The 12376-nt window shown below is 45.5% G+C and overlaps 2 protein-coding genes across 11 annotated transcripts in view; one reads left to right on the plus strand and one right to left on the minus strand.

Annotated features, from left to right (window-relative positions):
- Positions 1 to 3751, minus strand: part of BLTP1 (bridge-like lipid transfer protein family member 1) — a 135066-nt gene extending 131315 nt beyond the window's left edge. For all 10 annotated transcript variants that reach the window (XM_078865107.1, XM_078865099.1, XM_078865106.1 and 7 more), the window contains exons 1-2: positions 3589 to 3751; positions 407 to 541 (exon numbers count right to left, since the gene is read on the minus strand). In XM_078865107.1, the coding sequence (XP_078721233.1) occupies positions 407 to 521 (115 nt within the window). In that variant the 5' untranslated portion in view covers positions 522 to 541; positions 3589 to 3751. The remainder of the gene's footprint in view (positions 1 to 406; positions 542 to 3588) is intronic.
- A 6597-nt stretch (positions 3752 to 10348) lies between these two features.
- The window catches only part of LOC144937691 (short transient receptor potential channel 7-like), a 54094-nt gene continuing 52066 nt past the window's right edge, over positions 10349 to 12376 (plus strand). The window contains exon 1 of the mRNA XM_078865110.1: positions 10349 to 10635. Coding sequence (XP_078721236.1) covers positions 10406 to 10635 — 230 coding nt within the window. The 5' untranslated portion in view covers positions 10349 to 10405. The remainder of the gene's footprint in view (positions 10636 to 12376) is intronic.

The raw sequence follows: 12376 nt of genomic DNA on the forward strand, positions 1-12376 counted from the left end.
GACTCCTTTTCCAAGGCCATATCATCACAAATCTAAAATATGTTGGGATCAATGTTATCATCTCTCCCATGGGCAATGGCCACACAAGCTTTGCAAAACACACTTATAAGTATATCTCAAAGCGTGTATAGTATATACACTGTACTTCACATGGGAAAAATGCACAGCAGCGAAATAAATTAAATTCCTCACGCCGGTTGCAGGTTACCGAGTTGAATACAATTATTTTGTTCTATTTCTGCCAGCCATACAAACATGGCAAGAATAATTTTTCTATTTTTGTTAAAATATATCTGAGATAGATCACTGGGCCCACTCCGATTGAAGCTTGACAGAGGACCCCGGTGGATTTGGTTCAAATGTCTCCAGTAGTGCCCCCTTAGGTGGGGAAGTACGCGGCTCTTACCAGCAAGCAGCCAGCCGACATTGGAGTTGTGCTCTGTAAGATAGTCGTCCAGCTCGCCAATGCTGGGTACGATGGTGTCATTTTTGTACGGCACGTCCACAGCAAAAGACGTCATGGTCAATCACGGCCTCAGTCCTGCAAAAAAAAATACAGAATCAAAATATTTATTTACACTGGAGGAATCCCATGAGCTATAAAGTCAGAACATTACAACAACAAACAATACAACAACAAACAATAGAAGTGCAAAGAATAGAAAAGGTAAAAAATATCATTATATTAAAACTAAACTAGTTTTTCTCTTACCGGGTAAGGCCCACTGAGCTCTTAGCTGTTCTTTCAGACCACAAATAATAGCTCGATGAAGTGGCTTATCATGCTCAAATGTATAGCAGCAAAATGCAACAGATATATGTTAGATGCCCAATCATAACAATCAGTAGCAGCAGCAGCAACCATTCATGGCTCACTGCTGGATGAAGGAATCCTCAAGCTGATGCCACTACATTAATTTAATGAGTACAGTACACGTGTCTGGCCTCTAAGTTACAACTGCCATCAGCATTTTGAATATCAACTGGTACCCATGCAAGTAAGAGCTAATTTATGACAAAAATGGCACGGTATACTCATTACCTCGGTGCTGCTGAGTGAATATGAAAGTGAAAAAGAGGAACCCACATTGATCGAATATCTCCATCACCAGCAGCAGCTATTCTCTGTTGAACCAATCCTCACGATGCCAATACATTCACCAAATCATACATCCAAGCATGTCGTCTCTCTTGGCTTCAAATGCCATTGACAGTTTTTCCCATCAATTGCGATCGATACCAACATTGTGGTTCAATGGCTTTTGTTAAGCAAGAATGACATCTGATTTTGAGTGATAATTGTAAAAATATGACCAAAAGTGTTAACAAAAAAGTTGTTCATTGTCATAACTAGCTATACTTGTAAATTAGGTGAATACAGTAAACCCTCACTATGCGCGAGTTTTGGATTTGAGAGTTTCGCGAGAGACTAAATATACCGATCCTCTATTCGCGACCCAGCAGACTCCAATATTCGTGTACGTAGAGACCACGGGCCACCGACACAGGGGAGGTGCGCGCAGAATTTTTAATTTGAAACTGCGAAGATTCAGCTGCCCAAATTAAATTAAATTGTTTTTATTTATTTTACCTACGTGACTTTACCGAAAAAACCAAAGAGTATGAATTCTTGCAGTCACAAAAGCTTCAGATCTAGAATATGCAGCTGCCCGCTAGTCCTCAGTCTCGCAGTAATTCTACTCTGTACTCGCTTTGTGCATTTCCATTTTTTACATGTACAGTCGACGCGTTTATACATTTTGCATTAAACAAGTCGACTGTGAGGTCCATGAAAAGGACGCGAATGCATAGCAGGGAAGTGTTGCGGTGCTAAGATGTAGGTTGTTATCAAACACCTGTCTCTGCCGAGGAGTCATCCTCCTGAATTCCTCACCACCACCTCTCCATCGTCGTCAAATTGTCATCACGGGTCATACAAAAAAATAGTTATTTGTTATTGATTTCGATTTAAAGCTTTCGTGACTGCAGGGATTCATCTTCTTGGTTCTTTCGGTAAAGTCACGTCGAAGGGAAGTAATAAAATAATAAAAATAAAACATAATAAAATAATTCTCGATTTAAAGCTTTCGTGACTGCAGGGATTCATCTTCTTGGTTCTTTCGGTAAAGTCACGTAGAAGGGAAATAATAAAATAATAAAAATAAAACATAATAAAATAAAAATTCTCACGACGTTTCGGCCACAACACAAGCAGCCGTCCTCAGGTGAAGAACAGGTCTGTCGGAAAGACAGCGTACCAATGAACACCGCCAAGCTTGACAGCGTATATTTAAGCTGGTTTATTGCAGTTATTGATTTGAAACTTTCGTGACTGCAGGAATCCATCATCCCACCTGATGATGGACGCTTGTGTTGTGCCCGAAACGTTGTGATTTATTTTATTTTCTACCTACGTGACTTTACCGAAAGAACCAAAGAGTATGTAGTTATTGTTGTGAAACAATTACCATTTTCCCCCTATGCTCACTCGTACCAGGAAGGTAACCACATCTTTCCCCCATTGTAAACTGGATTTCTGCATTCACGAGCCTTTTCAATAACTTAAGTGACAGACATACACCATAAATTACGTGTCATATTTACAGTACCGGGCATCATGAGCAACACTGGCTTTAAAACAAATCAGAGGCACTTTTCTTTTACCAAGACAATACAGTGCAGTGCTCTAATTTGACATCATCATCATCAAAAAGCGGTGTTCCTCTTTTTCGCACGAGATGTTGGCACAAATAATGCCCGAGGTGCTGTGTACGAGCCCCACTTCAGACGAACCGGAGCAGGCAGTTGTGATCACGAGTCCAAGAATTGTTGTTGAAGACCAAGCGAGCGGAGCATCTAAAATGTTTGTTTTGACGTAGAAACTCCTTCAGGGGCATTTAACTCCTCGACAAAGTGTCAGATTCTGTCAATCACAATTGCTGCCCTCTGCGAACGGTCGGTCATCCGGATGCACCCTGTCGAGTTTCGACAATCACAGTGGCCGACTGCCCAGAAAAAGAAACTCTACACACGCAGCTACGGCGAAAAGGTAATTGTTTGACAAGCAAAAACACCGCACGTCATTATGTAACAGTGCATGCGGCAGTACCTGGGGCTGTAAGTTGCACAAACTAAATATGCGGGAAACGCCTTACAAAATAATACGGCAAACGTGTAAATCCAGAACCTTGTTGTCAAAATAACATCGAGCGCTACTGAATATTTAATTCATAAACATTATTACATTCATAAATTATATCACTGTACCGAAAACGCAAGCAGAGGATTTCCAAGTTCCACCTACTCGGGCGTGCCTCTGTCATTCGCTACACCACAGACACACACAATCTCCTGTACAGCACTCAGCAACGCGATAACAACTCAATAATCAAACAAAATAAACAAAAAGACCAGATTTAACGACTGTAAAGCCACAGTGGAGGTAGTTGAGTGACCCCCCTACCCCAGGCCGCCCCGGCCGCCCTACCGGGGAGGACGCGCCGTGCCCGGTAGAGGCCGGCTAGCCCACAGCGGTGTAGGCCCCAAACTCACCCGCCAACCCGGTCGCCCGATTGAACACCCTCTTACCTCGGCAGTAACTCTGGGGACGTCCGTAGGGTCTATGCGCGATTAGACGCGGCGGCTTCCATGGTGTAAAGGCGCCTTGGAGCGGGGGCGACTCGAGCCGAGCGGGTCTTCGGAGTTCCCTTACCCCGTCTACACGATCCCCGTCAAGGCTCATTCGATTTGCTCCCACGCACAGGCAGCGCCGGGGCGGTCGCGCGCCGCGATTGGCCACAGCGGACCCGTTTAACGACGCGCAAGCCAATCGAGGGCGAGGAAATGAAGAGCGCCGCTTGTGCGTTGTAGGGAAACTAACGCGGTGGCTGACGGGGTTTGGCGATTATTTTGGTAAACATTGAGCGGCTCGTAACACACCGTGGGGTTGTTTGTTGGGGTTATATCGCGTAAAAATATGTCTCTCGTTAAACCCGCCACCACCACCCGACACAGCCAATTCGTAAGGTCCGTCACGTAAACAGAACGTTGCCAATTCGTTACTAGTACAGCGACACTGGTTGTGTGCTGGAGAGCAAAGCCACAACATTTACGATCTTGAGTTGCGACCTTTGGGCGGTTGCGAAACGTCGATTAGCCCGCGAGTCGGTCACCCACACAGCAAGGAGACGGCTTTTGTCGTAATTCGGTAGTGAGAGGAGAATAAAAAACTATTTCAGGAGCCGCAATGGGTGTCAAGGCGAGACGGTGGTTGCTGTTGGTGGTGGTCCTCAATAAATACTGTCACTAAACAGCCCTGGCGAGCCACATGACCATGGTGAACTGGACTATCATGGTAAAATTGACTTCCAGGGTGAACTGGACTCCCATGGTGAACTTAACTTCCATGGTGAACTGTACTTCCATGGTAAAATTCACTTCCATGGTGAACTGGACTCCCATGGTAAAATTCACTTCCATGGTGAACTGGACTCCCATGGTAAAATTCACTTCCATGGTGAACTGGACTCCCATGGTTAAATTCACTTCCATGGTGAACTGGACTCCAATGGTAAAATTAACTCTCATGGTGAACTGGACTCCCATGGTATACTGTACTTCCTTGGTCAGGGGTCTGCAACCAAAATAACAAGAAGAGCCATTATATCATGGGACCTCCTTTGCCAGTACCCAAATATGACAATAGGTTTTTCCCTTTTTTCTGGCAACAAAACAGGTGTTAAGATGTTGAAACACCAAACTGAAACCTTTTACAAGGAATCATGTCTGCATTAACCACAATACTTGTGGTCAGAATGTATTGTGGTTAATGCAGACATGATTCCTTGTGAAAGGTTTCAGTTTGGTGTTTGAACATCTTAACACTTGTTTTGTTGCCAGAAAAAAGGGGAAACCCTATTCTCACAAGAGCTGTTATATTCGAATGTCAAGAGCCGCAGCTGCAATCCTTACGGAGCCGCAAATTGTCGACCCCTGGATTAGTCGATTGAGACATATATATTTTTAAACATCAATTCCTACGATCACACCGCACGTATAGAATCGTTATTTGGGGATTCCGTTCTATTCTATTGGGCCGAACGGGTTCCTTCAGGCGAATGTTTTGATACGACAGCAAACGAGACAGAAGCCGATATTTCTCAACTCATGCAATATTGTTATTTATTAACAGATGATGGCTTTCATCAACATACTACCATTGATGTTCTGAAATTTGTCATAAGATTTTAATTCGAGAACTAAAAATACTATAGTACCGTCCAGAAAAATACAGTACACACAAATAATAATGCGAAATCCTGTACAGCCATTTGGATGCAATCTTCTCAATGTCACGTCAGTCATGATGGTTATTTAACCGTACTTTTATGTATGTTGCATCGTACTTAGCCAACCATGCTAATCAGAGGTGCGGGGAAGCACAACAAAACTTAACACCAAAATCAGCTCTCAAGAAATTAGTTTTCAATCTAGGTTTAAAAGTGCATAGCTTCAGTGGCTTCATAATATTGGAAGGAAGAGCGTTCCAGACGGCCGCAGGAGTGTATCTAAAAGTGCGCGATGCATTGACCGTCTTTCTTCCATAGTTTTATCCATGATCAATCCACAACTGGATTTAATACCTTCCCAAGTTATTCCCATTCCTCAGATGAACAGGAGGAAGTTCCAAATAGATACATAAAAAGCAGATACGTGATCATGTTAACAGTTGACATAAAAACATCAGTCCATCTGCCTATGGGCCTTCTATACCAAAGTTTTATAGAACCGTTTATTGAAACACGCACATTCTGTAATTGTTAATAATACTCTTTGGTTCTTTCGGTAAATTCACGTAGAGTATGGATCCCTGCAGTCATGAAAACTTAAAATCTAGATTGTTAATAATAATTTGAATGTATACATTCGTAAGCGTCAGAATAAGTTGTATGTATAAGCTGAACATTCAGACAATAAAAGGAATATGAAAACACAAATTGGACAGATTGAGCAGTGTTGCGACACACCATGAGCCACACAAATGGTGTATTGCAGTGTGATGTGTGGTGATTGAGGCGACTACATCTCTCCCTTAAGCAATCAGGCAGGGGGAGAATGGCAGGCGTCATGATTTATATGGTGATGGAGGCGCAAAGGGGTGAGAAATTTTAGGGAGATTGTTATGAGGACATTAGTTAAGGAGTGCAAAGAGGACATTTGTCAAATCTGGGCTTAAAGAGGGGGTGGGTACTAACAGTGCCTCCATCCAGGGGGAGAGGCAGCAAAGGACCTCCCACAGATGGTAAGTTTATTTTGAGTTTGACCAAGAAGCATGGGTTGCTCGGGCAAAGTGTACGAACAGGAGACTTTAGTTACATGAAAGGAGAGCGATAGGCCAGCGTGGGACAATTGAGAATTATTGAAACAGTGAGGGTGATTGTTTAAATGATTTTAGCTCGAATTGGGAGCCAGTGAAGAGATTTGTAAATTGATCTATGTGATCTCACTTATGGGTACGAGTTAGAAGTCTAGCAGCAGGATTTTGAACTTAGTAGAGTCCGTAGAGGCGAGAGTTACGGTAAGTCACATAATGCAAGACAACAGAATGAAATATCGTCTCGGCAGCAGAATAGGAAAGGAATTGTGGCAGCTTTATGACAGCGATGAAGGTAAAAGATCCTGCAAAAGTGGGAGAAGTGGGGATATAAAGAAAGCCTGTGAGACAAAATTAGTTGGGTTGTCTGATGTTATAGCCAAGCTCTTCTAAAGCTACACTACATTATGCATTTAGGTACATACTACACGAAGCTGAAAATAAAATAAACATGCGTCTCATCATCGCAGAACAATTGATCCAAACGACACACTTTCAAGAAATGGCAATGAGATTTTTTTTTTAAATCACAAATGCAAACGATAGCAGTAATATATATTGAAATACGTTTTTGAAGTGTCATGGGATTGGGGTCCTTGAACAGCCCCACGTCACGTGTGCTGTTCAAGTGTGGATTTTTTTGGTCGTGTAGATTTTTTTCTCCAGGTCCTCCGGTTTTTCCATCCACATTTTAGAAACATGCGTTTAGATTATATTATTTAGATTATTGTCTGATCTCAATTTCCACATGATCAGCAACTCATTTGTGGCCAGGTTGCGTCTGCAAAATAAGCTCATACCTCAGTTGGATTTATCCTGTTAAATTAAACAAATAGTTTAGTTAAATTAGTATTTTTTTTCGTGATTTGCCAACCTTTCCTATACTTAGCATGTTTTTCAGTCCTAGCGTGTTGTTGTATTTTTTGTTGTTGTAACATTGTGACCCACCCCGACTGGACATCTGCGAAAACAATTCCTCCAGAATAAATAAATATTCTGATTCTGTGTGTCAAATCCCAGCACTGTCACATGCATAGTAATGTGTGGTGAAGAGTGGCTGGTGTCTGCACGGGGAGAGAGACAATTCTAAATTCAAACGATCTGTGACGAACAATGCATTGCAGCTATATGCTAAAGACAATGATCCCCCGTATAGCTTCTACCAGACTGTCAGCGAGCACCTATGAACGCCAGCACGGCGCATGAGAGGGGAGGGGTTTCCAGCACCACACCACCCGACCGCCTTTGTCTCCCTAGTCGCAATGTTTACACACCGCACCAAGTACTCATTTGAGGCTGAGTCGTCCTACGGGGAAGCTCAGGACCCGGTTCAGATAATCGTCACTGGTGTTGGCGTCCGTGAGCGGAAATCATCACACGCACACACGGACAGCAGTGTAGCTGCGTGTGGGGTCAACTTAACATTCCGAACTGCACCCACGCTTGGCTACTGCCCAACCCATACCCCTTCTCCTCACTCCCAATCGCGCCTCGTTTATCTCTGAAGACCAAACGGCGCACAGCAGACGCTTTTCCCGTACAATTAATGTACACCGGAGCAACGGCGGCTACGCTCACTAGTTCATGGTGCAAATTGGCCACGTGCGCATGCTGTAGACATTCGTAAAAGCGCCGAATAAAAAATACATCGGTGCAACATATCAACAACAAAACCCACGCATATCTCAAAATCACAGTCACTTCTTCTCGGTTCTTTCGGTAAAGTCACGTAGAAGGGAAATAATAAAATAATAAAAATAAAACATAATAATATAATTCTCACTGTCTTTCCGACAGATCTGTTTCTTCACCTGAGGACGGCTGCTTGCGTTGTGGCCGAAACGTCGTGAGAATTATTTTATTATGTTATATTTTTATTATTTTATTATTTCCATTCTACGTGACTTTACCGAAAGAACCAAGAAGATGAATCCCTGCAGTCACGAAAGCTTTAAATCGAAAAATCACAGTCACTGTTAATTAGCGAGTATGCATCATTACAGCCTTATGCTTATTCCATTCGTTTCCCCGGTACAAGACCATGCATGGCAACGGACACTTCTCTCCGCAAGGAGGAAGCTCAGTGAATTGCGGAGTTATTTCGTGTTTAACCCTTTAAATGGGAATAGAACCAAATACGTTGTATACGGTGCGTGATTTGAAGATAGAAATAATTTTAAAAAATAGGTTTCTTAAATAAAATACATGTAAGGGTCCGAAACGCGCGCAGTATAAAATACGCAAACATCAATGTAAAGCAATGAGTATCAAGCTCTACACTCGACACAAGCTTGCGTGTGCATGCATGCTGCTGATGTACGCAGGTGGTGTTGGACGTAGCGCTGTGTTGAGCGCACGGCGCGTGATGACGGTGAGCGACATTTGAATCAGTCGTTGACCACTGCTCTCCCGTTTCCGTCCCCTACCTTCAAACATTATTGATCGGGTCGGCTCAAATAACCGCCGTAAATCGACGCGGCGTGGGTAAGGGCCATAATACAGCGGTGGATTCACAGAGGGATGTGATTTACTATTTTAAAAACTAATATTTCAAGAGCGCATAACGGTGCAGTCCGTTTCATTGTTCTGCTGCGTGCTGGGCCTTGACACTTGTCAGCAAGCCACGGGAAGTGTGTTCTCGAAAGCCAGAGATGATGGTTGCATGGCAGACAATTTCTACGTGAAGAATTGCTTATGCACGATGGCTGAAAGGTTCATGACTTACAACCAAATTTACGTTATTATTGTGTCGGGATTTACCTGGAGACTGCAATCAAGGTGAATCACCTTCACCGACCCACACTGGTGAAGTATGGTCAAAACAACCGCAGAATGATCAACACAACAACAGACGTGGTGTGGTGAGGCCTTCATCCAGCAACGGATTGACAAAGGAAACATTTTCATTGTTATGTTAGTGAAGATATCTTGCCCTTTAAGCATCACGTGACCTAGCAGCAGTTCTTCTTGGTTCTTTCGGTAAAGTCACGTAGAAGGGAAATAATAAAATAATAAAAAAATAAACATAATAAAATACAATTCTCGCGACATTTCGGCCACAACGCAAGCAGCCGTCCTCAGGTGAAGAACAGGTCTGTCGGAAAGACAGCGTCTGAAGATGAATCCCTGCAGTCATGAAAGCTTTAAATCGAAAAAAAAGCTAGCAGCAGTTGTTTTTCAGGCCAGACTAGTGATGAAACTGAAACAGGGAAACCCAACCACAGATTGTTCCTGCTTAAACAAAATTCCGCTGAAAATGCACCCACAAGCCCCACAGGATGATTACTAAAACTCTGCACGTGGAGAGGAGGCACGTGGCGTGCGTCTGTCGCCGATGTCAAGGTGCAACACTGCAATGTCCTATTGATGGCACTGCTGATGGAGGACCTTCACTCGAGGGAGCTCCATAGAGCTCTTCCCACATGGGGGGGGGGGCTTCTCTTCCACGCTGCTCAGACGAATTGAGAGAAGTGTGAGCGCGGACAAGAAGATCCCACCACCACTTGCCGATCGACCGCTCATTCATTTATAACTGCGGAGTTGGAGAGAGGCGAGGGGAGTTCAGTATCGCGCTCCGTCTTGCAGCCAGCTTTACCGACAGATCGAAGCGGCGACCCTCTGGGTTGCAAGTCCAGTGCACTGCCCTTTACACCGCGACAGAATCCCGCGTGTGTCGCTTGACTATGTCTGTAATATACACCGCAAACACATGCTGGTGTGTATTGCCCACGGGCACCCAATAATGGTCGGTCGCATGAATATTCATCAAGAGACGATTCGTGCGGGCGGCACAATTACGGGCGGACACCCGAGTCAAGAGCCGCATGGCTCACAGGGTTATACCGAATACATGAAACTGAAGGTTACCCGCGAATGCGAGCGTGTTGACGTGCTGATTCGGAGAGAGGGGAGGAGGAGGAGCGGCTCAATAAAGGAGACGCGTGACGTCAGCCGGCATGCAGATGCACACGAGAACGCCGTCGTCGGCATGCAGAGCGCACTCCGCTCCGAGGCGCCACGCGAGAGCCGCGGATGCCGGTCGTGGACACGTGGCATTCGACTGTGACTCTAAGCCTCACTCGTAACGCAGCCCAGCCGAACGCTTTCTTCCAGCGCCATCCCCAAAACCCCCCGAGTGATTCAAGAAGCCAAGCGAGTGTGATGGATGCCTCGGCAAGCCGCTTGCATCAAAACGGGGACTGTAGCGTGCAGCCGGAGGGGTTCCACGACTCGGGCTCCGATGGCTTATCCTACTATCCTGTGTGAGTACACAAGTGTGTGTGCTGCGCGCACGTGTGTGCGTGCACAGCGCCCGCAATAGCTGCTATACTCTCTGCGAGTACACGTGTGTGTGTGTGTGCGTGTGTGTATGCATATTACTTGTAATAGCCGCAGGCGTCTTGCTGTCGTATTATAATCGATATCTGTACATTGCCAAAGCCATGATTTGCGTTGGCCACGCAAGGTTTGTGGTCTTAATGCTAAATGAATTGCCGAGATGGCCAGGGGCTGTTGCACACCTTGTAGTGACTGTGATTGTTATGACTTTTGCTATTGATTTGCATGCGAAACAACCGCACGAATTTGCGCACCATTGTCGCCAGAGCTGAGAATCTAGCCAGGTTGTGTTGATCCTGGCGAGGGCTTGGATGTGTGGTCACCGCGCTGCGAGCGGGCACCCTGATCTTGACAGCAGACGGTGGTGCGGGAACATCCCCAATGTTGTACTCTACTCCGTCGTCTACAGCTCCCCGCCTTCACCAACCCGCATAGGGAGGTCCTCATCCATCCAGCAGTGGATTGACAAGGGGCTGTAGAGCACGACACGGGCTGTAACTATAGTAACTGGCGTGCGTGGACATGATGGGGATGTTATTAGCGAAGCTCATTTGACCCAACACAGAGAGCGAGATTGGCCCGTGTTGACGGCATCACACGCTGCTGGGGTGGACAAGTTTTTTTGGTAGCGAGAACCTTTTGGGGATGGTATCCAACACGGGGTGATCCACGAATAGATACCCTGCTCATTTCGCATGACCCCCCCCCCACCTCTTTCGTCTCAAACAGGTGATGTGAATGTCGTGCATACCGTGAAAGCGATGGCTCCATTTGTTGCAGTGGAGATTGTTTCAAGATTTTTTTAAACGCGTACTGAGATTGGTGGGAGATACGTGGAGGTTTGGAATTCAAACGTGATGTTTGTTCTCGATAACGTCGTAATATCTCGCTACGGTATTAGTGGGGCATCTTGAAATGAATCGTCCGGCATGCACACGCACAAGAGAGTCGCCGTTCGCTCGCACGATCAGCAGACTGATAATTACACCCGGTATATTACAGCACCATTGGCGCATGTGCGATGTTTATAACCCAAAGAGGTATCCGTTTTTTTTGTAAACACCAAGTACTATTTGTTCGAGAATGAGGCTCAGTCTTTTGGTCGGAATGTGTTTATTCCATCTTAACGTACAGACACAGATGCCCGTGCAGCCACGCAGACTTGCATCCATGCCTATAAACATTCGGTAAGTTCATCACTCGCCGTCGATGTATGGAAGCCTGACTGCCGATGACACAACGAATGTGAAAACCGAGCCGGGGGTTTGCTCGTGTTGAACCAACACTGCTGGGCTAGAGGGGGGGGGGCTGTGTACGGCTGACGAGATGTGCAGACTCAGACGTGACCAGGACGCGCGATGATGGAGCGCTCGGTAGTTTTGGCACACGCTGCAGGCGGCGTGAGCGCTGCTGTTAGCGAGCACCTATTGACGCGCGCGAGTCATCTGTCGGTGTATGGCGCCCGGCTGCCTTTCGTCTCCCATTAAGTTTGACTCACCGGAGGAAAGTGTGCGTGAACGGGACACCGAAAGTGGGTCCCGGTTCACCTTCAACACGGCCGTGGCCGGGAATTGAACTCCGTTTGGCGGGTTCGTAATGCAGGTATGCAAACCATTGCACCACCGCTCTCTGATTTAACATGCCGTTGGGGCAAGTGCTGTTTGC

The sequence above is a fragment of the Lampetra fluviatilis genome, chromosome 19 (assembly GCF_964198595.1).
Source record: "Lampetra fluviatilis chromosome 19, kcLamFluv1.1, whole genome shotgun sequence".
In the NCBI taxonomy this organism is placed as follows: domain Eukaryota; kingdom Metazoa; phylum Chordata; class Hyperoartia; order Petromyzontiformes; family Petromyzontidae; genus Lampetra; species Lampetra fluviatilis.